At 70.7% G+C, this 26,845-nt stretch overlaps 6 protein-coding genes across 6 annotated transcripts; 3 read left to right on the forward strand and 3 right to left on the reverse strand.

Annotated features, from left to right (window-relative positions):
- Positions 1 to 1,211: 1,211 nt before the first annotated feature.
- AURANDRAFT_63082 (hypothetical protein) lies at positions 1,212 to 5,205 on the forward strand (the record flags this gene model as incomplete). Its single annotated transcript, XM_009037286.1, has 2 exons — positions 1,212 to 1,744; positions 3,861 to 5,205. The coding sequence occupies 2 exons, from the start codon at positions 1,212 to 1,214 to the stop codon at positions 5,203 to 5,205; spliced, it is 1,878 nt and encodes a 625-aa protein (XP_009035534.1).
- Positions 5,206 to 8,113: 2,908 nt separating this feature from the next.
- AURANDRAFT_12714 (hypothetical protein) lies at positions 8,114 to 8,815 on the reverse strand (the record flags this gene model as incomplete). The annotated part of the gene is made up of 1 exon (XM_009037609.1): positions 8,114 to 8,815. A coding segment is annotated over one exon (702 nt), but the record flags the coding sequence as incomplete, so codon positions are not given.
- Positions 8,816 to 10,735: 1,920 nt separating this feature from the next.
- AURANDRAFT_5001 (hypothetical protein) lies at positions 10,736 to 11,440 on the reverse strand (the record flags this gene model as incomplete). Its single annotated transcript, XM_009037126.1, has 1 exon — positions 10,736 to 11,440. A coding segment is annotated over one exon (705 nt), but the record flags the coding sequence as incomplete, so codon positions are not given.
- Positions 11,441 to 14,048: 2,608 nt separating this feature from the next.
- On the forward strand, positions 14,049 to 15,266 carry AURANDRAFT_53178 (hypothetical protein; the record flags this gene model as incomplete). Its single annotated transcript, XM_009037287.1, has 1 exon — positions 14,049 to 15,266. The coding sequence occupies one exon, from the start codon at positions 14,223 to 14,225 to the stop codon at positions 15,261 to 15,263; it is 1,041 nt and encodes a 346-aa protein (XP_009035535.1).
- Positions 15,267 to 19,838: 4,572 nt separating this feature from the next.
- On the reverse strand, positions 19,839 to 22,805 carry AURANDRAFT_63084 (hypothetical protein; the record flags this gene model as incomplete). Its single annotated transcript, XM_009037608.1, has 3 exons — positions 19,839 to 20,854; positions 21,022 to 21,120; positions 21,182 to 22,805. 3 exons carry the CDS (start codon positions 22,803 to 22,805, stop codon positions 19,839 to 19,841), a joined length of 2,739 nt encoding a protein of 912 aa, XP_009035856.1.
- A 1,005-nt stretch (positions 22,806 to 23,810) lies between these two features.
- On the forward strand, positions 23,811 to 26,309 carry AURANDRAFT_63085 (hypothetical protein; the record flags this gene model as incomplete). Its single annotated transcript, XM_009037288.1, has 1 exon — positions 23,811 to 26,309. One exon carries the CDS (start codon positions 23,811 to 23,813, stop codon positions 26,307 to 26,309), a length of 2,499 nt encoding a protein of 832 aa, XP_009035536.1.
- Between the last annotated feature and the right edge of the window lie 536 nt (positions 26,310 to 26,845).

The raw sequence follows: 26,845 nt of genomic DNA on the forward strand, positions 1-26,845 counted from the left end.
AGGCGCCGAGCGCCCGCTCCCGCAGCCACGGCGCGACGACGTCCGCGGCGCTGGCCGCCGCGGCGTCGAAGAGGCGGCGCCAGGCCCCCGTGAAGAAGGCGTCCTCCTCGACGTGCCAGGCGTAGTCGTAGGCGCTGGCCGCGAACCAGCGCACGAAGGCCGGCTTGCTCTTGCCGCTGCGGTGGCCCGCGAAGGTCCTCCACGTCTGCGCGCCGTCGCCGGCGGCCGGGAACGTCGCCTGGGGCACCGTCGTCCAGGCGCTCGACGCCCAGGAGTCCGGCTCCTCGCCCGCGAGCACGACGACGTCGCGCCCGCAGGACGTCGCCAGCGCGAGGACGCGCTGCTTGGCGCAGGCGCTCGCGCGGCCGCCGACGGGCACGACGACGACCTCGCGGCCGCTCGCGAGGCGCCGCCGCGAGTCATTTCGGAGCGCTGCGCCGCGCGCAGCGGCGAGCAGCAGCGCGACGGCGGCGCGCATCATTGCTACGCGTCAATCACGCGTTGACAGGCGCGAGCTCGCAGCGCTTGGCCATGACCGCGAGCTTTTTACCCGAGCGAGATTTGCCCTTGTCAAGCAATACATCTGTTTGGAGCAGAGATACGATCTCAAAGCGGAGTGCGTCTCGAAGGTGTGGGCTGCCGACATGGCCAGCCTCGCCTTCGCGCCGTCGGCCGTGGGCGCGCCGAGCGCGCCGCGGCTGCCGGACGTCGACGACGAGTCCGCGCCCGCGCGGGAGCGGCCGAGCGCGCGCGTGGCGCTCACGAGCTTCGTCGCCCTGGGCCTCTTCCTCTACGCCGGCGCGAACGGCGGCGCGCTGCCCGTGACGGGGTCGTCCGCGGTCTACTTCGCGGAGACGAGCAACGGCAAGCCGCTGTCGCCGACGGGCAAGCCGCTGCCCAAGAAGGAGAACGGCCTGACCAAGAAGGAGGCGCACGTCGCCGAGGAGAAGGCGAGGAAACAGGCGGTCCAGGTGAAGGAGGCGCTCGACCTCGGCCGCGCCGAGAAGACGAAGAAGGTCGACGACAAGCACGTCATCACGCACACCGAGGAGGTCAAGGTGAAGCACGTCGACACGCAGGTCCACGAGGTGAAGAAGTTCGACGAGGCGCGGACGCACACCGAGAACTCGCACGCGAAGCACAAGGGCGCGCAGCTCGCGCGGGGCCGCGACCCGGACGCGCCGCCGGCCTTCACGCCCGCGACGGAGAAGATGGACGTCAACGTCGCGGACGTCGAGGACGCCGCCGACGGCCCCCAGACGGAGGTCTGCACGGACGCGGCCGCGGGCCCGGTCCTCGACGGCGCGGACGTCGTCGCGTACCACTCCCTCGAGGCCGGCGCGAACGCGACCTACGGGTCGCCGGAGTTCGAGGCGTCGTACGGCGACTACAGCTTCTGGTTCGCCAGCGAGGCGAACCGCGCCGCGTTCGCGGCGGACCCGGCGCGCTACGCGCCCAAGTTCGGCGGCTTCTGCTCCTACGGCATCTCCGACGAGACCTTCTGGACCAAGTCGACGCTCGGGCCCTTCTCGAACCCGAACGTCTGGCGCATCGTCGACGGTCGTTTGCTCGTCTTCATGTACTGCACGCCGGAGCACAAGTTCTTCTCCCAGAACATCACCGCGCAGCTCGACCGCGGCAACCAGATCTGGGACACGTGGTGGGGCGACGACCTCGTCTTCAACACGCAGTGCTTCTGGACGTCGAAGATGGAGGGCGGCGCCCAGGACGCCGACGCCGAGAAGTACGCGTGCCTGTTCTAAGAGTTCGGGTTTGAGCGGTGGCGGCACTGCGGTGGTGGCGATATACATCGACTCGGATGCCGACGTGTACGACTGGGTGGACCCCTAAGTTTTACCGAGGCGGCGGCGACACGCGGAACTTGTGGACCGCGTCCTTGAGAAGTACGTCCTCCTCGTCGTTGAGCGCGAGGTTCTTGAGGCCGTTCATCTTGTCGTCGTACTTGCGGCCGGGCCAGAAGATCTGGCCGCAGACGCCGCACTGGTAGAACTCGTCCTCGCTGTCGACGACGGCCGCGGGCACCTCTCCCAGAACGACCGCCTTGTCCAGGGACCGCCAGTCGCCGCCGTTGCAGATGCCGCAGCGGCTGCCCCAGTACTCCACGCTGCCCCGCAGGTCCAACACGTCCAGAAGCTCGTCGAAGTTCGCGTCGCCGCCTTTGGTCGCCAAAACGTAGTGCGCGCCCACGCAGCTCCGCCGCGGCGGCACGACGACCACCCGCCCCTCCAGCGCCGCGGCCCGCAGGTCGCCGTCGATGCGCGCCGCGTCGACGCGCACCCTATCCAATCCGCCCCGCCGGTGGCCCCGGGGCGTGACGCCCCGGTGCTCGTTCAAAACCTCGCCCGCCACCGCCGCGTCGACGCCGATCATCCGCAACTTCCGCGCGCAGCTCTGCAAAGCGTTGTCGAGCATGACCTTCTTCTCCGCCGCGAAGCGATCCAGCGCGTCGTCGAGGTCGCTCGCGTAGAGCGCCGGGTCCGGCAAAACCTCGGCGAAGGACGGCAGCGCGTCGCCGGGGAACACGAGCCGCGTCTCCTCGTCGCCCGTGGACCCGACGAGCGCCGGCGCGGCGACGAGCGCCGGGTGCGCGAAGACGCGGACGTTTTCGCGCAGCGGCACGGGCGGCACGCGGCCCGGCTCCGCGCCGAAGTCGCCGACGCACTGGTCCCACGTCGCGAGCTTGAGCTGGCGCCGCGACCGGCCCGTCGCCAGCGCGAACCACTTCCAGTCGAGCTGCTCGCTCGCCGGGAATAAGACCAAAAGCCGGTCCGCGCCGGCGGCGACGCAGAGCGCGTTGCACTCGACGCCTCGCGCGTCGGCGACGTCGACGATCACCCCTCGCACCGCCGCGGCGTCGACCGCGGCGGCGCGCGACGCGCGCGGCGGCGCCGCGCCTCGGAGCGTCCGCGCGGTCACGGCGCAGGTCTGCTCCGCGGGCTGGTCCTCGAGCGCGTCGCTCAACGCCAGCAGGACGGCCGCGTCCGCGGCCGCGTAGCTTCGCTGCGCCGGGGTGAGCGGCCTGCGCTTCCAGTCCGAGCATTGCTCCTTTTTGTCGATCGTAAAGAACGTGTGCTGGTGCACGGCGTCCTTGAGGCCCGCGCCCGCGTCCTCGAGGTCCCGCAGGCGCCGCGCGCCGCGGAGCCCCGGCCGCAGCAGCGCGAGCTTTTCGAGATCCGTCCGCGCGCCGAAGCCGTAGACAATAACATCCTCGCTCCAGAGCGCCTCCTCGAGCGCCGCGAGGGCCGGCTCGCGCCCGGCGTCGACCTCGAGATCCAGCAGATAGACGCCGCCGCCGCGCACCGCGACCTGGGCCAGCGACGGCGCGTGGTCGTCCCGAGGGCCGTCGGGCCGCCACTCGGCGTCGAACGCGACCTCGGCGGCGCCGCGCAGCGCGGCCGCGAAGGCTTCTGCGGTCGCCGCGTCGGCGACGTCCGTGAACGCCTCGACGGCGAAGGGCGCGCGGACGCGCGCGACGCCGAGGCCGAGCCGCGCCGCGGCGCGCGGCGCGCCGAGGCGCAGCAGGTTCGCCGCCGTCTCGCGGCGGCCGGCGAGCTGCGCGGCCATGGTGATGCTGGAGAGTAGTGCGGCTGCGGTTGCGAGCCTCATGCGGCTGCCATCCCAGCGCCGGAGGAGCGAAACGCGCTCATGCTCTGCCACAGAGGCCTCGGCAACCACATCAGGCGCTGCTCATGCTCTCTGCCACAGTGGCGCTTCACACTTCAATGCCAACGTCACCACCACGGTGCAGCCGATTGGCGTTTGCGCGGCAAAGCGAGGAACGCACACGCCCTTCGTCAGGACTTCGGGGCAGCCATGGGCGGCCACCACGAGCGTCCCAGGCCCGGGCGGTTCAGCCGCATGGTCGTCGCGTACCCCGTCGCCGTCATGATGGCCTCGGGCGGCATCGCCATCGTCCTGGCCATGCTCGCCTTCACCGCCGGGGAGTCGGAGCTCGGCGGCAGCTTCACGGACACGGAGGACCCCATCGTGCGCAAGCTCTACGGGTTCCTGGCCATGCGCCACGACTACTGGTCCGACACGGGCCGCGAGGAGGACGAGCGGCGCCGCCTCGGCGAGGCCGCGCCGCGGCGCCGGCCGCGGTCCAGGGTCGAGACGGCGGCGCTCGCGGGGCTGCCGGCGGCGCTGCGCCTGCCCAAGGTCTTCGGCCGCCGGCCGGCCCGGCGCGCGCGGCGCCGCCTCGACGAGGAGGACGAGGACTGGTGGATGCGCCCCCAGCGGCAGGCCGAGGAGAGCTGCAGCGTCATCCTGCGGGCCAAGGGCGCGTCGACGGTGCTCGGCGGCAAGGGCCTCGAGACATTACGGAAGCTCATCCGCCAGGTGCAGCGCACGGACGGCTTCGCGGACTACTGCCTCAGCGACGACGGCGGGGCGACGTGCGTCGAGCCGACGTCGCTGTTCCGCGGCGTCTACGACGCCTCCGCGGCGCCGTCGAACGACTGCGCGCTGGCGACCTACTGCGCGCCCTACTGGCCCGACGCCGTGCCCGCGTGCGCGGCCGACGCGGCGACGTCGCGCACGTCGGACTACGACCCCGGCGACGCGCTCTACGCCATGTGCAACAGCACGGACGTCATGCGCGTCAAGCGCGGGTTCCGCTACTCCGTCAAGATGTCCGCCAACGCGAGCGGCGCCGAGGCCGACTGCCGGGGCGGCCTCGCGGCGCAGCGCGCCTACACGGTCGGCGGCGGCTGGGACTGCGATTCCAACAAGGTGTCGTACGCGGCGTTCACCTTCAGCACGGGCTTCCCGCTGTCGTGGAGCGGCGACGCGGGCAGCGACGAGGACTGGGAGGAGATGGAGGACTGGGCCGTCGCGTCGCTCATGCCGAAGCTCCACAAGCTCAAGAAGGATCTGGAAGAGGTCGACGGCGACGACGAGCCCGACTTCGAATTGCTCTTCAACGGCATCGACCCCATCCAGTACTACCTGAACGAGGACCTGCGGATGCTCAACCTGGCCATGGCCATCGTGCTGATCATTTTGATCCTGCAGACGGGGTCCATCTTCATCGCGCTCTGCGGCCTCTTCGAGATCGCGATCTCGTTCCCCTGCGGGCTCTTCGTATGGACCTGTGTGGAAATCAAATCTTCAACCCGACTTCAATGTGCGCGTATGCGACCGTTTCGACGCGAGGCTTTCTGTTGTGCTTCGAGAACTCGATGAGAGCAATCGATTCGTCCAAAAATCAGTCGAATCGACTTCGATTTGACCGAGATAGAGAGTTCTGAAGTTTGGTGGGGACCCCCCAAACCAGTGGTTGATTTCCACACAGGTGTGGACGGTGCTCATGGGCGAGGAGTACATCACCTACCTCATGTACAACGGCGCGTTCATCATCCTGGGCATCGGCGCCGACGACATCTTCGTGCTGATGGACGCGTGGAAGCAGTCCGCGCTCCACCCGGACCCGGAGGTCCGCGGCGACCTGTTGCTGCGGTTCGCGTGGGCCTACGAGCGCGCGGCGTCGGCGATGCTCGCGACGTCCTTCACGACCTGGGCGGCCTTCACGGCCTGCGCCTTTAGTGCGATCTGGGACATCCGGTGCTTCGGCGTCGTGTCGGGCGTCATGGTGCTCGCGGACTACGTGCTCGTGATCACCTTTTTGCCCGCGGCGATCATCGTCCGCGAGAAGTACTTCTGCGGCTGCTGCCGCTGGAGCTGCTGCTTCCCGAAGCAGGCGGCGGCGGTGACGCCCGCGGAGTCGCCGCCGGCGCCGGAGAAGGGCGCGGCCTACGTCGTGCCCGACGGCGCGCGGCTCGTCGAGAAGGTCTACGGCGGCGTCTTCGCGGACGCGATCATCAAGTTCCACAAGCCGCTCATCGCGATTTTTATAGCGATCTTCGTCGCGGCGACGGCCATCTGGACGACGACGCTCGTGCCGGCGACGGACGCGCTGGACTTCTTCGACAAGCAGCACGTCTACACGCAGCACACGAAGGCGCTCCGGGAGAAGTTTCTCACGGACCGGGCCGACGAGAAGCCGGGGAATTTCCTCGTCGCGGGCGTCGACGAGGCGGACCCCTGGGAGATGGACGACGGGTCGCATCCCGCCTGCGTCGAGGAGGGCAGCGACTGCGTCGGGTCGGCCAACTACAAGGGCATCGACCTCTGCGGGCACCAGCAGGAGTTCATCGACGCGTCCCAGGCCTACTTCGAGGTGATCCAGGCCAAGGGCGGCGCGCCGCACTACGAGACGGCGCACTACAACTTCATGAGCGACTTCAAGAACTACGTCGAGCACGAGGGCTCGTCGTTCCCCTACGAGCCGTCGGACTGCGGCGCGTTCGCGGCGAAGCTCCTCGAGTTCCGCGACTCCTGGGACTGGCCCTACGGCAACATGCACGACGACGCGCACGGCCTGCGGGGCGACATGACGGGCTTCGTGCTCGAGGGCAGCGTCGTCAAGGCGGCCTACGCGGGCTTCAACACGACGCTCTCGCGGAGCGACTCCTTCGAGGAGCTCTGGGACTTCTACGACGCCGGCGAGTCCGCGCTCAAGGCCGCGCGGAGCAGCTCGGGCGACCTCTTCGCCGGCCGGAAGCCGTACCAGACGACGGAATTCAACGCGTGGATGGTCGCGTCGGGCGTGTTCCTCCGCGCGGCCGCGGAGAACATCTCCATCTCGCTCGCGCTCGCGTTCGTGGTCATGCTCATCGCCACGGGAAACTGGATCGTCACGGCCGTCGCCTTCGTGTCGCTCCTGTGCGTCGTCTCCGTGACGCTGGCTTTGATGGCCCTGGCGGGCTGGGAGGTCAACGTCATCGAGTCCATCGACATCTCCATCGCGGGCGGCATGGCCGTGGACTACGTGCTCCACATGGCCCACGCGTACAACCACCAGCCGCCGTCGTGGACGCGCGAGGACCGCGTCAAGAGCGCCATGGGCGAGATGGGCGTGTCCGTGCTCAGCGGCATGCTGACGACGTTCGGCGCGTGCTGCGCGCTGTTCGCGTGCCAGCTCCTCTGGTTCCGGCGCTTCGGCATCTTCATCACCATGCTGATCATGTCGTCCTTCTTCGTGTCTACCTTCGCCATGATGCCCGCGCTCGTGCTCTGCGGCCCCACGGGCGGCAAGGGCGACCTCCGCGCGCTCCTCGGCCTCCCCGCGAAGGAGGACGCGGCCCCCGTCCAGGCCGAGCCCGTGGCGAAGAAGGAGATGGACGCGCCGCCGCCGTCGCCGCCGCCCGCGGAGAACGAGGCCGTGCGCGTTGTCGCGGGCGAGGAGGAGGCGGCGCAGCCCGCCGTCTAGGCGCAACTACGGCCAGCAGGGCAAGGTCCTCGACACGTTGTTGGCGGACGAGTGGTTCAAGGGGGGGGGGGGGCTAGGTAATGGTTCATCGCCCTGTCACTTGATCGAGAAGCCCGACCACGGCGATGGCCGGCTCGAAGCCGCTCCGCGACTCGGCGGCGCGAGCAGCGCCGTGACGCCGCGACATGTACACTTCTTATATCGAGCGAGCTTGGGGTGTCGATATGCCTAGGCGTCCTTGGGGGGCGCCTGGATGCAGCAGACGCCGACGCAGTTCGTGATCGCGGAGAAGAGGTGGAACGCGATCGTGAGGAGCCCCGTGTTGAAGACGATCCAGGGCGCGCCGATGCTCCCCAGGATCTGGTAGACGGACATGACGCAGCAGCAGGAGGCGTGGTACTTGGCGAGCGTGTTGTGGGCGAAGCGGGAGCAGCGGCAGCACGTCGGCTCCGCGAAGACGAAGTCGTCGACGTCGCGCTCGGCGTCGTCGTCGTCCGCCTGGAGGTCGCCGGCGACGCGGCGGCCGAGGGACGACTGCTCGTGGATGTCGCCGGACTCGCCGGCGACAATCCTGATGAAGACCTTCTCGAGCGAGGCCTGGACGACGGCGAACTCCGCGACCTTGAGCTCCGCGCGTCTGTCGCCGTCGAAGGCCGCGAACGCGTCGGCGAGCAGCTCGGCGCCCGGCCGCGGCGGGAGCTCGTAGGTGAGCGTGCCCGCGTCGGCGGACACCTCCGTCGCGCCGAGGCGCTCCGCGGCGAAGGCGGAGACGGCCGCGGCCGCGTCGGCGTCGTCCTGCGACGTCTTCGACCGCGCCTCGTCGACCTTGACGACGAGCTCGTAGCCCGAGGCGTACTTGGCCTTGAGGTGCGCCGGCGTGCCCAGGCAGTGGAGCTGGCCCGCGACCTGGATGGCGATGCGGTCGCAGAGCACGTCGGCCTCGACCATCGAGTGCGTCGTGAGCACGACGGCGCGGCCCGCCATCGTCGACTTGATGAGGTTCCACAAATTCCGCTGGCTCACGGGGTCGAGCCCCGCCGACGGCTCGTCGAGGAGCACGATGCGCGGGTCGCCGACGAGCGCCGCGGCGCAGCAGAGCTTGCGCTTCATGCCGCCCGAGAGCCGGCCCGCGGGCTTGTCGCCGTGCGCCAGCAACTCGACGCGGTCCAGCGTCGCGTCGACGACGCCGGCGCCGGCGGCGCCCGAGCCCCGGAGCCCCGCGAAGAGGCGCAGGTGGTCCCGGCAGCTCAGCGCGTCCCAGAGCGTGTTGTGCTGGTTCACGAGGCCCAGCCGCTTCGACGCCGCCCCGAAGTCGTCGAGCACGCTGCGGCCGCCGATGGCCGCGTCGCCCGACGTCGGCTCGAGCGCGCGCGTCACCACGGCCATCGTCGTCGTCTTGCCCGCGCCGTTGGCGCCGAGCAGCCCGAAGACCTCGCCGCTGCGGACGCCGAACGTGACGTTCTGCACGGCCTCGATGGCCCGCTGGCCGAGCCGCTTCGGCGGGAAGATCTTGCGCACCTCGCGCACGAGCAGGCCGTCGCGGTCGCACGCCTCGGCGGCCTCCGCGACCGCGGGCGGCGCCAGCGCGTCGCTCGCGAGCTCGTCCGTGAGCGCGGCCTTGACCGCGGCGGCCGCCGCGGCCGCGCGCGCGGCGTAGCCCGCCCCGCCGTCCGCGTCCGGCGCCGGCGGCGCGGCGCTCCCCGCGTCGGCGAAGAGGGCGAGCACGCGGGTCCGCTCGGCGGCGACGTCGTCGTCGAGCGCGGCCTCGCGCTTCGCGCCGAGGCGCGACCGCGCGTAGGGCAGCGGCCGCGTCGCGAGGCGGTCCTTGACGTAGGCCAGGGCCTCGAAGCCGACGAACTGGGCGAGGAAGATGGCGCAGGTCGCCCAGTAGGGCGGCCACGTCGGGCTCCAGGCCTCCTCCATGGACTTGGTCACCACGAAGGACATGCGCGTGACGCGGAGCAGCGCGACCAACAGACCGCCGACGGGGTTGACGAGCGTCTCCAACCACGCGTAGGCCGCGATCATCTCCGCGTAGTTCCACGTAAACAACTGCGACGCGTCGCCGCCGGGCATGAGGCCGCCGAAGGCCAGCGCGAGGAAGATGACGAGGATGAGCGGGACGACGACGAGGCCGAGCACGATCACGGGGAAGGCCCCCACGCAGACGTTCGGGTCCGCGAAGGCGTAGGACCCGAAATGGGCGAAGCCCAACAGCGCCAGCACGAAGCAGGGGTACACCGCGAAGAGCCAGGACGTCTCGAGCCACTCGCGGCGGTCGAAGGACTCGTCCTGGCAGAAGTCGTCGTCCCAGTAGCCCGACGCCGGGTCGCAGAAGTAGTCGTAGCGCGTGCCGTTGAGGACCATCTTCGGCGTCTGTTGCTCGACGCGGTAGGAGATGTGGTAGGCGCCGAGCGCGAGCCACGCGACGCCGACGCCGAGCGCGAGGGGCAGCGCGTCGCCGAGGACGCTGCCGAGCCAGTACGCGCGGACGTCGAGCCCGCTCACGGCCAGCAAGTTCCGCAGCCGCAGCTTGCGCTCGCGGACGATGGGCTCCGCCAAAAGCCCCGGCACGAGCATCCAGACCAAACCGAGGCCCATGGCGACCAAGACGTTCGGCAGCTCGGACCACTTCGGGTTCTTGCCCACGACCAATTTCCCCCGCTGCATGAGCGCGCAGAGCACGAGCGACGTGAGCGCCGGCACGAGGCAGACGACGGGCGCGCGGCCGCCGCCGACGTACTTGGCGCGGAGCGCCGCGAGCGGCGGCAGCGACGTCCGCGCGCCCAGAACGGGCTTCGCGAGCGCCGCGGCGGCGGCCTCGACGACCATGAGCGGCCAGAGCAGCACGGCGCAGTCGTTGCGCGCGAGACGCAGCCGTAGACCCGCGACGGCGCCGAGGTGGCGCCCCAGCGACCAGCCCCGGGGCTCGTCCGCGACGCCGTCGTCGGCCGCGGCCTCGGCGTACAAGTCGTACGACGACCGCTGCGAGTTGACCTTCGTGATGTTGTGGACGGCCTGGTCCTCGCCGACGGCGAGGAAGACGTCCTCGAGCGTCGTCGACGAGAAGGCGACGTCCGTCGGCGGCTTCTCCAAATTCCGCAACGCGTCGAAGAGCGCCGGCAGGCGGTCGCGGTCGCCGAAGGCGACGTCGAAGGCGAGCGCGTCGGCCTCCACCTCCGCGCGGTCCGCGGCGCCGAGGAGCGGCGACACGGCGCTCGCCTCGTCCTCGAGCGTCCGCCGCGGCGTCCGCGGCGACGACCGCGGCGAGTCGTAGGAGCCGGACCGCTCGCGGCTCTCGGACCGGAGCCGCTCGAAGCGCGCGGCGTTCGCCGCGTCGTGGATGCCGAGGTGCGCCGCCTCCGTCAGGTCCTCCGCCGTCGCGCCGGGCACGGCCTCGAGGACGGCGCGCTCCGCCGCGACGCGGTCGCCGCAGCGGAACGCGAGGCGGTAGCCGCTCCCGAAGCGCCGCTTGAGGAAGTCGATGGACCCGTCGGCCTTGACCTTGCCGCTCGCCATGATGGCCACGCGGTCGCCCAACGCCTCCGCCTCGTCCATGTGGTGCGTCGTCAGGAGGAGCGCGCGCCGGAGCCGCACGGACCGCAGCAACGTCCAGAACTCGCGCCGCGCGACGGGGTCCATGCCCGCCGTCGGCTCGTCGAGCACGACGAACTTCGAGTGGCCGCTCAGCGCGATGGACACGCTGAGCTTGCGCTTCTGGCCGCCGCTCAGCTCCGAGCCCAGGTGGTGGGACCGGTCGCCGAGGTGGAAGACGCGGAGGAGCGCCGCGGCGTCGCGCTCCGCGGCGTCCTTCGACTTGCCCTTCAGCCGCCCGAAGAACGCGACGTGCTCCTCCAGCGTCAGGTGCTGGAAGAGGATGTCGTGCTGGGGGCAGACGCCGAGGTTGCGCCGCAGGTCGCGCATGGCGTCCGCGTCGCCGACGTCGAAGCCGTAGACGGCCGCGGCCGGCGGCGCGCCGGCCGCGGCCCGGTCCGGCGGCGTGAGCCCGGAGAGCATGGAGATCGTCGTCGTCTTCCCCGCGCCGTTGTGGCCCAGGAGGCAGAAGATCTCCGACTCGACCATGTCGAAGCTCACGCCGTCGACCGCGCGGAAGTCGCCGAAGGTCTTGCGGAGGTTCCGGACCCGGACGACGGCGGCCTTGCCGCCGCCGAGGGGCTCGTAGGCCTCGGGGAAGCCCGCCGCCGGGTCGTGGGCCTCCTCTTCGTCCGTGACCTCCTCCTTGGGCTTCTTCGCGCACCAGTAGGACGGCTGGAGCGGGAAGTACCAGGGCTTGGGCGTGCCGTACTCCGACCAGGGCACGCACTGCGAGAAGTACCACGCCAGGACCAGGAAGAGGACGATGTCCAGCAGGAGCATGCCGAAGAGGCTCCCCGTCCACTGGGGCCGGGGCCACCAGGGCCCCTCGTCGGACTTGGAGTAGAAGGACCGGTGCTTCGAGAACGGGCCGCTGACGGCGCACGTCGCCTCCGCCAGACCCTCGGCCGCGCCCGGGTCCTCGTAGGAGTAGGAATAGTCGTAGACCCGGTTCGCGCAGTAGGCGCCGGCGTCGACGAGCCAGGCCGCGAGCTCCCTTTTCGCGTCGGACTTGGCGTCGTCGACATTCATATCGCGCCACGTGCACTCGTAGGCGTGCGACGCGAAATCCTCGACGCCGGCGAGCGACGCGGTGACGCGGCAGTGCTTGGCGCGGTTCGACATGAAGGAGTGGACGATGAGCTGGTAGGCCCACTGCGGGTTGAGGGCGTACCAGCGCTGGATGGCGACGGACTTGGTCCAGATCGACGTCGAGATGACGCTCCCCGAGTCGGTCTTCTGCCACGCGCCCACGAAGTAGCAGACGAGGCCCGAGACTTGCGAGAGCACGGCGAAGAGGGACGCGACGAAGCCCGAGGGCACCAACGCCGTCGCCGCGAAGGCCACGGACACGAGGGCGATGAGGTAGATCCAGTGGAGGCCCAGCAGCACGAGGAACGGGTTCGTCGCGTGGCCCGCGAAGCGGAAGAGGCCCGGCGCGGCGACGACGGCGACGAGCAGCGCCGCGACGCCGCCGCAGGCCACGCCCTCGGCGACGAAGTTCGCGAGCCAGTAGACCGGCGGCCGCAGGCCCGCCATCTTCATGGCCTCGACGAGCTTCGCCTGGTGCTCGTTGACGATCGACACGGCGACGACCTGCACAAAGGGGATGAACCCGAGGAAGCCGAGGAAGAGCTCGAGCATGCCGTGGCTCAGGAACTGGCCCTTGTCGTAGTCGTGCATCTTGCCGTCTTTTCGAGCGTAGTTCATGTTGTTCTTGTTCCACCGCGCCGACGGGGACATGCCCGTGATGCCGGCCGTGACGTAGAGCATCCAGATGACCGCGAAGGTCAGCGCCGGGCAGAGGAGCTGCTTGAAGAGGCCCGCGCCGTCGCGCTTCTTCACCGTGGCGATCTTCCAGAGCAGGAGCTTGAACTGGGGGCCCGCCGACCGCGCCTTCAGGGCCGCGCCCCGCGACCTCGTCGACGCCGCGACGGGACCCGCCGCCGCCTCGCCGGCCTCGGGCTGCATCGTCACGACGAGCTCCAGATCCCGCGCGTTCGCCTCCTCCGACGGCGCGGCGTCGTCGGCCGTCCGGGCGTCCTTCTTGCGCCCGCAGCAGCAGGCGCAGCACGCGCAGGCGGACGAAAACCACACGCAGCACCGCACGCAGCAGAACGTGAGCCAGCGGTGCAGGCAGGGGCACGAGTCCGCGAACTCGTTGCGCAGCGCGTTGAGCTGCGCGAACAAGGGGCAGCAGGCGTTGGACACGGAGCAGCCGAGGTACCAGGGCAGCAGGACGCTACACGCGCAGCCGACGATCCAGAACGCGTGCGCGGTCGTGATCCACCCAAAGTACCACCACCAGTCGTCGTCGTCGTCGAAGCACGACTTTGGCGCCGCGTCGATGTTTTCGGTGCCCGTCGTGAGTCGCGAAAACAGGTCGTCGTAGGCCGCCGCGTCCGCGGTCCCCGCGTCGCGCGCGGCCAAAGCGTCGCACGTCGTCTCGCAGTAGTCGTAGAGGCAGCTGGCGTACTGGTCCGCGCCCCAGTCCGAGGCCACCAAAACCTCCGTCGTCTCCGAGGCCGGGACCGCGGGGCCGACGTCCTGCCAGTTCTCGCGGCGCCGCTCGCGCCACATGAACCGCTCCTCGCGCTGTTTCATCTGCGCGCGCCCGTAGCGCGCGTAGCGCCCGTCCTCCGCGAGGACCATGCAGTAGGACGACCGCGACACCTTGTGGCCCTTGCTCGTCGGCTCGGTTTCTTTGACGCCGAAGCGGTGGTGCACCGCGAGCCACAGCGCGCCCGTCGCCGCGTCGCAGTGCAGGTCCGCGCAGCCGTCGTCGCGCGACAGGCCCAGCCACATGTAGGTGTGGCCGTCCTCGAACTCCTCGTCGAAGTCGGTCCAGCCGGCCTCGCGCCGGAACTCGCAGTCCGACGCCGCGCCGTAGGCGGCGGCGGGGAGCAGCGCGAGCAGGAAGGGGGTGGTTATCATGGTTTCTGTCGCGGAGGTTTCGCGAGGTGGTTAGCGGGTGCTTCTGTTAGCGGCAAGGGGTCTGTTGGTGTCGATGCTGTTGATGCTTGTCTGGTTGATGTAGGCGATGCGCGTGGTACGAGTTATGCTCTAGACCACGTCCTACTTCGCCATTCCACGCATCGGCGTCACACGCTTTGCTCGGCAGTCCGAGAAAGTCGAGCTTCACCATCCCGGCTCCTCCGACCTCGCACTCGCGGTGGCGAGCATGGGGTGCTAATCGAGGTGCTAAAAAGACCCGATTCGCGCGCCGAAGACCGTAAATCGAGCGGCGAAAAGACCTGAGTCGAGCGTCAAAAGGCCTGCGCGCCTGCACAGTTCGCCGCAGCGCCTCGCAGCCACGGCATCCCTCGTGGCCGCGACGATGCGGTGGCGCCCGACGGTCCTCGCCGCGGCGGCCCTCGGCGGCCGCGCGCTGCTGACGGCGGCCATGGCCGCCGTCCAGGGCGTCAACATCCTCGACGGCGCCGCGACGGCCAAGGCCATCCGCGCGGAGCTCGGCCGCGACGTCGACGCGCTCAGGGCCGCCCACGGCGTCACGCCGGGTCTCGGCGTCGTGCTCGTCGGCGAGCGGCGCGACAGCCAGACCTACGTGCGCATGAAGCAGAAGGTCGCGGCGGAGATCGGCGTGCACTGCGTCGACGCCCTGCTGCCCGACACGGCGTCGGAGGCGGAGATCCTGGCCGCCGTCGAGGCGATGAACGCGGACCCGGACGTCCACGGCATCCTCGTGCAGCTGCCGCTGCCCGCGCACGTCGACGAGGGCCGCGTGCTCGGCGCCATCGACTTCCGCAAGGACGCCGACGGCTTCAGCGAGACGAACGTCGCGCGCCTCGTCATGCAGGGCGGGCCGCCGCCGCTCGCGATGCCGTGCACGCCCGCGGGCTGCGTCGAGCTGCTCCGGCGCCACGGCGTACCGCTCGCGGGGAAGCGGGCCGTCGTGCTCGGGCGGTCGAACATCGTGGGCATGCCCGTGGCGGCGCTGCTCCAGGCCTGCGACGCGACGGTGACCGTGTGCCACTCGGCGACGCCCGACGTCGCGGCCGTCGTCCGCGACGCGGACATTGTGGTGGCGGCCGTGGGGCGCGCGCGCTACGTCGAGGCGTCGTGGCTCAAGCCGGGCTGCGTCGTCGTCGACGTCGGCATCAACGCCGTCGACGACCCGGAGGCGAAGCGGGGCTACCGGCTCGTGGGCGACGTGGACTTCGACGCGGCGAAGGACGTCGCGTCGCTCATCACGCCCGTGCCCGGCGGCGTCGGGCCCATGACCATCGCCATGCTCATGTCGAACGTCGTGAACCTGACCAAGGCGAGCCTGGGCGTCGAGACCGCGCCGCTGCCGGGGCGCCTGGGGGACGCGGAGACGACGACGCGCCTGAGCGGCCTGCCTAAGGAGGGCCCTTGAAAGATGGTTCTCGACGCCTCGGCGTTAGAGGAGGCTCCTGGAAGAAGTTGTGACCCGAGGTCGGCGCGGCGGAGGGTCATTCGGGCGGGTCCGGGGTCGTCGCGGCGGGCCGTGATCTCGAGCGAGGGTCGCTGTCTCGACGCAGCGACATGCTCTAGCGACATGCGTGAGAAGCAAGATACAGTTACATCGGAACTCGTTTCGCGGCCGCCGTCTGCTAGAAGGCGAAAGGTGCCGCGGAGCTCGCCTCTTTCTCCACAATGGACATCTCCACCTCGTCGGTGTGGAGCTCGAAGGCGACGAGGTCGTCCCTCTTCGGCAGGAGCGCGGCCGCGAGCGCGGCGGCGCCCGTGGGCCTCGCGGCCGCGGGCTCGTGCCAGGGGTCCGCGTGGGGCTGATACCTCCACTGGAGCACGAGGTCGAGCTCGCCGGCGGGGCCGTCGCCGTCCTGGACCAGCGCGTACCACTTGCGGCTCGGCGCGCCCTTGTTCGCGCGGAGGTCGTCGATGGGGATCTTCGCGTAGCCGACGGGCGCGGCCGCGTCGCCGCTGCCGAAGCCCTCGACGGTGCACTCGAGCTGGACGAGGGGCGCCAGGTCCTTCTTCGTCGGCGACGTCGACGGCGCCTTGGCCGCGTAGGCGAGGTCGAAGGTCTCGCACCACGCCGGCGAGAAGCCGGGCGCGTCGCGCGTCGTCGACGCCGCGACCGCGTCCGTGCCCGTCACGGCGAAGCGCACGCGGAGGCGCAGCGCCTTGCCCCGCACGTAGGCGTCGGCTGGCCGCCGCGCGAGGCCCCGGCCCTGGGCCAGGCCCACGCGGAGCGTGTTCGGCGGCTTCGCGCGCGCGGCCGCGGGCTCGGGCCCGAACGGCGCGAACGCGAGCGCGGGGTTGTAGATCCAGTGCATCATGAGCTGGAGGGCCCCGTCCGTCTCCTTCTCCTCGTCGCTCTTGTGGCCCTCGAGCCGCAGCTTGTGCCACGCGCGCTTCCGCTTGACGCCGTCGCCGAGCGCGTCGAGCGGCACGACGGCGCGCTTCTTCACGGTGCCGTCGTCGAGCGTCGCGACGAGCGACGGCGCCTCCTCGCCCATGGTCATGGGCAAAGCAAAGGCCTCGCACCAGACCGGGTGCGTGCCCCTGGACGCGCGGCTCGAGAAGTCGAGCGGCCCGTCGGCCGCGCCGTCGACGTGGAAGACGACCTTCGGGTCCCTGACGCCGACGTCGCGGCCCGCGACGAGCCCGAGGCGCAGCTCGTTCGGCAGCGTCATCGTCGAGTTCGCCGCGTGGCCGTGCTCCCAGGGGTCGAAGTCGTGCGCGGCGCTGTGGACCCAGCTGACGACGAGCTCGACGGCGCCCGGCCCGGACTCGCCGACGCGGCGCCCCGCGGGCGGCGTCAGCGCGTGCCAGGCGCGGTCGCGGCCGTGCTTCAGCGCGAAGGCGCCGACGGCGACGCTCACGTGGCCCAGGTCCGTCTCGCGCTGCGACGTGAGCGAGTCGTCCTCGACGCAGACCTCGAGGACCTCGTCGCCCGTCGGCTCGCGTTCCAACGGCAAACACCAGGTCTCGCACCAGCTCGGCTCGAGCGTGCGCTTCTTCGTCGTGGACCGCCAGGGCTCGACCTCGGCGGCGCCCGTCAGCGAGAAGCGCACGAAGGGGTTCGCCGTCGCGGCCGCGAAGACGCCGGCCTTGCCCGAGTCGAGATCGCGCGCGCGGATGAGCGCCACGCGGAGCTCGTTCGGCGGCCGCGACGCCACGTCCGACGCGTCGCCGACCCAGGGGTCGAAGTCGAGCGCCGGGTTGAAGCGCCACTGGAGGCTCAGCTGGATCTCGCCCGTGATGTCGCCCGCGGACGTGCCCTGGCTGAACGTCGTCTCGCCCGCCTGGAGCGCGTGCCAGCCGCCCGTGACCTTGGGCCGGTCCTTCAACACGGCGTCGAGGCGGACGTCGAACTGGCCCATGTAGTCCGTCGACGTCAGGTCCACGTCCTCGCACATGCACCGCAGCACCAGATCGCTCGACGTCGCGTTGACCTTGTCCGCCCGGAGCTCCTTCGCGTAGGTCTCGCGCCAGACGGGGTCCAGGGTCTTCGTCCGCGTGCCGCTCAGCCACTTGGCGAGCTCCTGCGTGCCGTCCATGACCCGGAAGATGACGCGCGGGTCGCTCGAGCCGCCCTCGGAGAACATGTTCTTGTCCTTGATCGCGAGGCCGCGGCCTCTATAGAGCGCGACGCGGAGCTCGTTCGCCGGGTGCGCGAGGCCGCCGTCGTCGGCCTCCTCGAGGGGCGCGAAATCTAAGGCCGGGTTGTAGCGCCACTGGACCACGACGAGCACCTGGCCCAGGGACCCGTCGCCCGCGAGCGCGCCGTCGCCGTCGGCCGCGGCCTTGTCGCCCGCGAGCTTGTACCAGCCCCGTTTCGCCTTCTGGGACGCGGCGAAGGGCGCCAGGGGGATGGCGACCTTGCCCATGAAGTCGTCGCTGTCGAGCCGGTCCCAGTCCCACATGACGAGCTCGATTTTGGCGTCCTTGAGCGACTTGCCGGTCTGCGACAGGTCCTCGGAGTGGAGGTCGTAGGTCAGCACCTCGTTCCAGACGGGCGACAGCGTCGCCAGTCGCGTCTTCGTCTTGCGGTCCGGCCGCCCCGCGGCCCGGCAGACGACGTAGGGGTCCGACGACGCGGGCTTGGACGAGAAGGGCATGGGGACGTCCATCGCCTTGACGCCTGTGTGGAAATCAAATCTTCAACACGACTTCAATGTGCGCGTAATTGAACGAATTGCGCCGGAATTTTTGGCTGAGCTTCGAGAACTCGATGAGAGCAATCGATTCGTCCAAAAGTCAGCCGAATCGACTTCGATTTGATCGAGATAGAGAGTTCTGAAGTTTGGCTGGGATAACCCAGCTCACTGGTTGATTTCCACACAGCTTGACGCCCGTCGCGCGGCAGATGGCCACGCGGAGCTCGTTGGGGTCCTTGGCCGCCGACTTCTCGTCGATGGGCTCGTCGAAGAAGGGCCGGTCCTCGCTCGGGTCGTTGGCCGGGTCGTAGACCATCTTGATGGCCAGCTGGACCTGGCCCCGGTCCACGGCGTCGCCGCCGTCGTCGTCGTCGTCGTCGCCCTCGAGCGTGTACCACGTCGCCGGCGCCGCGCCGTCGGGGGCGCACTTGGGCAGCGAGATGGGCTGGACCTGGCACTTGCCCAGGAAGTCCGGCGACGACCCGAAGTCCCAGTCCTCGACCAAGACGTTGAGCGCGGGCGGCACGCCGCCGTCCCACTGGAAGGGCACGTCGAAGGTCTGCATCCAGACGGGGTTCAGGTTCTTGCGCACGACGCGGCTCTTGCACTTGAAGCTGCCCACGCTCAGCGTCACAAACGGGTCCGACTTGCCGCCGAAGAGCGCGCTGTCCGCGGCGATGAGGTTGATCGCGCGGACGACGGCGACCTGGAGCGTGTTCGCCGCGTGCTCCGCGTGGCGCAGTTCGCCGTCGCCGCTATTCGACGACTCGTCGACGAACCAGCGCGCGGCGTCGGCCTCGGCGACGGCGTCCTCCTGCATGTCGCCCGTGCCGCGGCGCAGCGTCACGCGGACCTCGAGCTCGCCGCAGTCGGACCGCGACGTCTGGTTCGCCTTGGACCGCCGCCCGAGCACGAGGGGCTCGAGCGTGTGCCACTCGGCCCTGCTCGGCCCGTCGACGACGTCGCCGCCCGTCTGCTTCCAGTGGTTCGCCAGCGACAGCACGCACTGGCCGAGCGGCTCGGCCTTCTCGCCGAAGAGGCCCGGCGAGTAGTCGTAGACCTCGAAGCGCACGTCCGGGAGCGGGGACCGCAGGTCGTCGAAGACGAAGCGCTCCTGCTTGTAGCGCGGGTTCAGGCACTCCATGACCGTCGCCGTGCGGTGCAGCTTGTCGTGCGGCTTCGGCAGCGACGCGCCGGACCCGGGCGTCGCGAGGCGCACGGTCACGAAGGGGTCGCTGAAGCCGTTCTCGTCGACGGCGGCCAGGCCCTTGGCGCCGAGCACCTCGACGACGAGGCGCCCCGTCGTCCACGGCGGCACGAGGCTCACCGTCGACGCGCGGTGCTGCCGGCCGTCGCTCGCGCCCAGGCCCGCGCTCGGCTCGTCGCGGCCGAAGTCCGGCTCCTCCTCCTCGTAGTAGTTGTCCTCGTGCTTCGGCCGCGCGGCGCAGAAGCGCAGCACGCAGGCCATGGCGCGGCGGCGCGCCGACGCCGGTCGGGGCGGCCGCGCGCGGGCGGGGCGGCGCGGGGGGCACCGGGAGGCGCGCGGCGAGTGCCGCCGGCCGCGATCTCCACCGAACGATGCACTACCGTTGCATCGCCACCGGTCGCGACCCCGTGCACGCAAGTCCCACCGGGGGCAGCCTCACGAAGGTGGGGCCATTCCTTTTCTGATCACTTGAAAAAACAGTGCAAAGAGAAACTTTGGTTGATACTCGGGTACGTAATCCCGAAACTGACAGCCACTACTTCAATCAATTCCGTCCGCTAGCGCTGACTTTAGCGCTGTCAAGCATGCGCGGAGCGCCAGCGCACAATCAGGGGGTGCTTAGTGTACGACCGACGGCCTAACCCTCGTCGCCGTGGTTCTTGGACAGGATCACCTTCGTCGTGATGTCCGTCTTCTCCTCGGTCACGTCCGCGAGCGTGACGGTGCCGTCTTTCGCGGTGACGACGGTCGCGTCGATGCGGAGGAGGAACTTGGTCTTGTCCATGAGGACGACGGCGGAGCCCGGCTTCGCGCCCTTGACGCCGAGGAAGGCGAAGGGGAAGCGGTAGCCGATCTTCTCCATGTTCTCGGGCGCGCCGAGGCTCACGAGCGCGTCGTAGAGCTTCTTGCCCGGGGGCCGCTTCGCCGCGACGGCCGTGTCCGTGATGCAGACGGCGACGACGGCGTTGGGCTTGAGGCCCTTGACGAACTTGGCGAAGCGGTCCGTCTCCGGGTCCGTCTTCGCGTAGATGTTGAAGCGCTTCTTGTCGACGTGGGACTCGACGAGCGCGACGCCGGCGGCGCCGGAGGCGTCGAGGTGGAGCACGTGGAAGCCCGTCATGTTCGGCGTGAGCTCGTGGACCGTGCGCGTCGCCGCGGCGTCGCAGTGGGACATCCAGCCGCCGCCGCGCGCCATCGTGAGGCCGTAGCACTCGACGGACACGGCGTTCTTCTTCGTCGGCGGCGGGAGCTCGATCGCGCGCTTGCGCTGGTAGCGGAAGTACTTGACGTTCTCGTCGGCGTCGAACTCCTTCTTGTCGATGCGGTACTTGGTGAAGTAGGGCAGGTCGACGCCGTCGTCGGAGCACGCGGTGAAGCCGAGCGTCCTGAGGCGCGTCGCGACGGACGTCGAGAGCTTGTTGTAGGCCTGGTGGCTGAAGGCGATGAAGGAGATGCGCGTGCCGCCCTTCGTGCCCGGCTTGGCGCCCTTGCCCGCGAAGTAGGGCCGCGTCTCGTGCTCCTCGTTGCCGTTGAAGAGCATCCACTCCTTCTTGCAGTCGAGCGTGTCCGGCCCGCCGCCGCCCTTGACGAGCGGCTTGCCGTCGTCGTCCGTCGTGACGATGAACTTGTCCGCGGTCCAGAGCTCGCCGCCGCCTGGGCAGCAAACGGGTGCGAAATTCCCAACTTCAAAGGCTCCTATCTCGGTCGTTTTCCGCTCGTTTCGGCTGATTTTTGGACGAGCGATCATCTCTCGGAGCGCTCTCGAAGCATGGGCGCTGTTTCCGAAACGCGCGCGCGCGGAACACTCACGTTGAAGCGACGTTGAATCACCCTTTTGCTGCCCTGGCCGCCGCTGTGGTCGCCGATGGCGCGGATGTAGGACGGGCCGATGTTGTTGCCGTCGACGTGCTTCCGCGCGCCTGCGAGAGAAGAGCGACTCGAGCGTCGCGAGGCAAAATACAGGGACGCGGGGGCGCGGACGGTAGTTGTAGTTGATCTGGAGGCTGCTAAAGGGGAAGTCCTCGGGCAGCGTCGTCGTCACCCACTTGGTCACGAGCGTCGTGAGCTCCGGGTAGTGCTCGCTCACGTTCGAGCAGGCCATGCCGACGCCGCCGAGGACGAAGACCGCGCCGAGGCACATGCCGTGGACGGGCTTGCCGTCGGGCGTCACGTTCGGCCGGTCCTGGGTCGGCCACTTGTCGCCGAGGCACGTGAGGCACTCGAGGACCTGGGCCTCGCCGACGCGGCCCGCGGCGAGGTGCGCCTTCGCCTTGACCTCGGCCTCGTCGAGGCCCGCGGCGGCGTCGGCGCCGCCGGAGAACTTGCCCGTCGACTGCTTCGTCCGGAGCTTGGACGCGCCGAAGCCCAGGGACGGGTCGAAGGGCGCGTCCTTGACCGCGGCCGCGTGCTCGAGGTTCGACGCGCGCATGCACGGCGTGCCCGACGTCCACTTGCGGACCTCGCGCGGCGGCTCGTCCAAAGCGACGACGCAGGCCGCCGCGGCCTTTTGGGTCGTCACGTCGACGTCCTCGTAGTGCTGGTTCTTGCCCTGCATGCGCTCGAAGAGGCACCGCGCCTTCTCGACGGCGTAGAACGTCGTCACGCCGCCGCGGAGGTGCATGATGACGTGGCCGCGGACCCAGCGGCCCGTCGACGTGCACTTGACGCTCACGACGGTGCCGATGGCGAAGCGGTACTCGCCGGAGTACTGGCCGGCCATGGGCGGCGCGAGGCCCGCCGTCGGCTTGCCCGCCGTGCCCTTCTCCGCCTCCGTGAGCGGCCGCTCGGGCGCCGCCGCGGCCTTCTTCTTCGCCGCCGGCGCCTTCTTCTTCGCCGCCGCGGCCGTGCGCTTGCGCTTGGGCTGCTCGTCCTCCGAGGAGGCGTCGTCCGAGGACTCGTCCTCGGAGTCGCTCGACGCGCCCGCGTCGGCCTCGTCGTCGGCGTCGGCCTTCTTCGCCTGCTTCTTCTTCTTCGGCGCCGCGGCCGCGCGCTTGCGCCGGGGCTTGGCGGACTCGTCGGACGACGAGATGGACGCGTCCTCCTCCGAGTCCCAGGCCGCGCGCTTCTTCGCGGACGACGTGTTCGTGCCCATCTTCGCGTACGTGAGCGCCGGCGGCGCCTTGCGCGCGCGCTTCGGCCGGCCGCCCGCCGCCTCGAGGGCCGGCAGCGGCGCGGGCGGCGCCGACGCCGCGGCGCGCTTGACCGGCTTCGCGGGCGACGGCGGGTGGTCCATGGCCTTGCGCACGGCCGCGACGGTCATGAACGTCTCCTCGCCGTCGGACCAGGCGACGCGGACCTTCTTCTCCGCGGGGAAGATCTCCGCGACGCGGCCGTCGAAGACGCCGCTGCCGTAGCCCGGGAACTTCTTCTGCAGCGCGTCGCCGACCTTGAGGCCCGCCTCGGGCCGCATGAGGGAGCCCGCGACGCCGCGCTCCTCGTCGCCGTCGTCGTAGTCGACGTCGTAGTGGCCGTCGCTCGTGACGGCCGTGACGACGCCGGGGTAGAAGACGTCGCCGCCGCCGTGGCGGCACTCGACGCGCGACCCGGCCGCGAAGAGCGGCCGCCAGGGCTTCGGGCAGCGCTTCTTCGGGCTCGGCGACGACATGATGAAACCGTCCGGCGACGTGGAGGCGCTGCGGCGATGATGAAACCGTCCGGCGACGTGGAGGTGCTGAGGCGTGCAGACGCGCGAGCTCCGGTGCGCGACGCGTTTGCGGTGGCTTGCGTGGGTGCGCGCGGTGTGTTTCGAGGCGCGTGGGGCACTCGAGCACTGAACGCGGCGGTGCGGCTGCCGACAGAGAGCGCTTCGGAGAGATTGGCGCGAGATTTGGATAGCTTCGAATCGCTGCCTTTGAACGGTAAGATCCACGTGTAATTTACTTGCCGCTGCCCAACACGCTCAAACGTGAGCAAACCGATCGATGCCTGCCTGCTAGAACGCAGCCCAGACGCCAAAAACACCATGCTGGCCGTCGCCGGCAGCGGCGCGGCGGCGGCGTCGACGCTGCGGCCGAGCAGCCCGCTGACGGACGGCGACCTCGAGTTCCTCGTCCAGTTCGACGCGCGCGTCGAGGGCGGCGTGGAGACCATCGAGAGCAGCCACTTCTCCGAGGACAACTCGGCGGGCGTGGGCCTGCACAACGAGTCGTCGACGTGCTATTTGAACGCGCTGCTCCAGGCGCTCTTCGCCGTCGAGCCCTGGCGCGACGCCGTCTTGGCGTGGCGCTACGACGAGGCGCGCGACGGCCGCGAGGTCCGGTGCATCCCGCTCCAGTTCCAGCGGTTGTTCGCGCGCCTCGCCCAGAGCGGCAACGCGTCGGCCGTTTCCGCCCGGCCCCTGACCGTGGCCTTTGGCTGGGACGCGGGCCAGCTGCGGCACCAGCACGACGCCGCGGAGCTGCTCACGCTCCTACTCGACGCGCTCGACGCGACCTCCCTCCGGGACGACGCGCGGCGCGTCTTCGGGGGCACGCGCGTCGAGACGCTGACGCCGTCGGCGGAGGAGGACCGCCTGGACGGCGACGGCGCACTCGTAAAGCGCGAGGCGAGCGAGCCGTTCCGCGTCGTTCCGCTCTGCGTCCGCGCGGGCGGCGACGACGTCGGCGCGGCGATGGGCCGCGCGCACGGCTTCGAGAGCCTCGAGGGCGACGACGCCTGGCACTGCGACGCGCTAGGGCGCAAGGTGCCCGCGATCAAGCGGGCGACCATGGCCGCGATCCCCGAGGTGCTGCTCCTCGGGCTCTCGCGGGTCCGCTTCGTGGACGGCGCGCGCGTCAAGGTCGAGGGCCCCTTCGCGATCCCGGAGCACCTCGACGTCGGGCACTGGATCCACGACGGCGTCGAGGGCGCGACGGACTACGCGCTCAGATGCGTCGTCGACCACAGGGGCACGGCGTCGGGGGGGCACTACGTCGCGCACGCCGCGCGTGACGGCCGCTGGCGCCGCTGCGACGACGCGCGCGTGGGCTTCCTCGAGCCCGGCGACGTCGACGAGCTTCTCGGGCGCGGCGCGAGCGACGACCCCGTGACGCCGCCGAAGCCCGAGACGAGCGCCGGGGCCGGGGGCCTCGAGGACGCGCCCGCGCCGCCGCGGAAGCGCGACGGCGCCGCGTGCCTCGTGCTCTACGCGCGGAACGCCCTGCCCCCGCGGGACGAGGCCTTCCCGCCGGACTCGGAGATGGCCGCCGTCGCCGTCGAGGACGCCCAGCGCGAGCGCCACGCGCGCGTCGAGTCCATCCGGAAACGCGCGACGAAGCTGTCGGTCCGCCGGAAGACGGGCAAGGCCCACGGCCCGCCCGTCGTCCTCTGGGCCTCGAAGGCCTGGACCCTGGACCGGGCGGCGTCGGCGGCCTTCGCCAAGTGCGGCGCCGGCGACGCCGCGGGCAACGCGCCCGCGCTCCGGCGGCTCCGGGTCTGGGACCCGGCGCGCAAGTCGGGCGGCAAGACGTTCCGGTCCAAGGACGACACGTCGTCGCTGGAGGCGCTGGGTTTAGCCCCGGCGGCGGACCTCGTGTTGGAGACGCGGAAGCGCGACGACCCGCCCTTCGGCCACTTCGACCCGCGCGCGGCCACGCTCGCGCTCCGGGTCTGGGCGGGCGGCGACGCGCGGCTCGCCGCGGCCGCGCTCAACAACGCGTCCGACGACGACCTCGAGGCCGCGGGGTTGACCTGCCGCGACGTGCGCCTCTCGGGGACGGCCCAGGACTCGGCGGAGGGCATCGCCGGTGCCGTCGCGCGCGCGCTCGGCCTCGAGCCCGCGGATCTGGAGCCCGCGAACGTCGCGCGGCTGCGCACGGACATGGACGGCGTCGACGCCCTCGCCGTCGACCGCGACGCGCGCCTCTTCGGCGGCGACGAGCTGCTGGTGAGCGGGCCCGAGGCGCCGCCGGTCTGCGAGGTCGTCGCCGCGTTGTCGCGGCGGCGGAACGCGCTGGCCGTCCGCGTCGTCCTCAAGGCCGCCGCGCCGGGCGAGGCGGCGCCGGCGGACGCGGCGCCGGACCGGGAGGTGACCCTGGAGGCCGCGGCGACGTGGACGTTGGGCGACCTCAAGCACGCGGCGATCCACCTGCTCGACCTCAAGGCCGCGGACGAGTACCACGTCAAGCCCCCCGAGCGCCGCGCGGCGCGCCGCGTCGACGAGGCCGCGACGCTGCGCGACGCCGGCGTCAAGCGGGCGACGCCGCCGACGACCTGCGTCATGCTGCCCGGCCCGCCCCGGGAGCCGGGCTTCTTCGGCGTGAAGCTGCTGCTCTACGACGCGAAGATCGCCGCGACGCACGCGCCGCACGACTCCTTCTCGAGCGGCGTCCGCGTCGTCGCCCACGAGCAGGCCACGGTGCGCGACCTGCGGAGTTTGGTCGCCGAGAAGCTGAGCGACATGGCCGACGGCCTCGTCAAGCCCGTGCCGAAGCGCCTCGCGAACGCGCTGTCGGCCTTCGACACCGTCGACATCCGCCGCGTCCGCCTCCGCGAGCGCCAGCCCAAGAGCCGCTACGCGGGCAAGCAGCTCCGGGACACGATGACGCTGAAGAAGGCCATCCCGGACATGGAGAGCGACGCGGGCGAGGTCGCGCTCCAGATCGACCCGAAGGGCTTCGACGACGCGGGCGACGAGGGCACGTGCGCGATCGTGCTATTGATGCGCGCGGGCGACAACCACGTCATCGAGGCCGTCGTGGACCGGCGGGCCACCGTCGCCGACTTTGACGCCGTGGCGAAGCGGGCGCTCGGCGACGACGACGCGGTCGTCTCCGTCGGGCGCGCGGGCGCGCGCGGCAAGGTGACCTGGCAGACGCTCAGCGGCCTCGAGCAGGACCTGCCCGCGGGGCGGCCGCCCTACAGCCTGCTGCGCGAGGCGTCGCCGGCGCTCCTCCTCCGCGACGCGGCGGCCGACGGCTCCGACGGCCCGCCGCCGGCCGACGACGTCGCCGCGCCCGCGCTGCCGCCCAAGTCCACGCCGAAAGCGCCGGGCCGCAAGTCGCGCAACCCGCGGCCGCGCCGGCCCGAGCCCACGCTCGCCATCACCGTCGCCGAGCCCGCGGCGAGCGTCTCCGCGGGCGGGCCCCGGCGGCCCTCGAACCGGCCCGAGCCCCGGAACACGACGAGGTGACTTTCCAAGGGGCGCTTAACTCTGGTTTTCTAGCCTTGAAACAAACTATTGAAACTCAGAGCCACCCTCCTCGCCACCTCTGCGCGTTCTTCCGGCGTCAATTGGGCCATGAGGGGCTCCTGCGCGACCGTGGGGAAGCCGGTCGCGCCGTCCCGGTCGCAGGCGCGGAGAATGTGGACGCCTCCCGTGTGGCCCCACATCGGGCCGCCCGTGCGTAGCATCATGAGTTCCCAGCCGCATTCGCCGAACTCCGCCACGATCTCTTCGTTGGTCCGCCCCCCCGTGAGGCACCGGGGCTCGCGAAGCAAGTCGTCGCGCGAAATCCGCACGGGTTTCCCGTAGGCTTTGAAGAAGATGGCGTCCGTTGCGGTGATCGCGATTGGATAGATGGCGTGATTGTTGCCCACGTTGGAGTAATAGCGCGTCACGGGCTCGGGTAATGGGCCGAATTCAAAGATAGAGCCGAGGCCGATGTACACGTAGTGGTACTCGAGGCGGTTCGCGCCGTCCATCGTCGCGGGTAGCTGGAGGAGGAT

The sequence above is a fragment of the Aureococcus anophagefferens genome (genome assembly GCF_000186865.1).
Source record: "Aureococcus anophagefferens unplaced genomic scaffold AURANscaffold_6, whole genome shotgun sequence".
In the NCBI taxonomy this organism is placed as follows: domain Eukaryota; class Pelagophyceae; order Pelagomonadales; family Pelagomonadaceae; genus Aureococcus; species Aureococcus anophagefferens.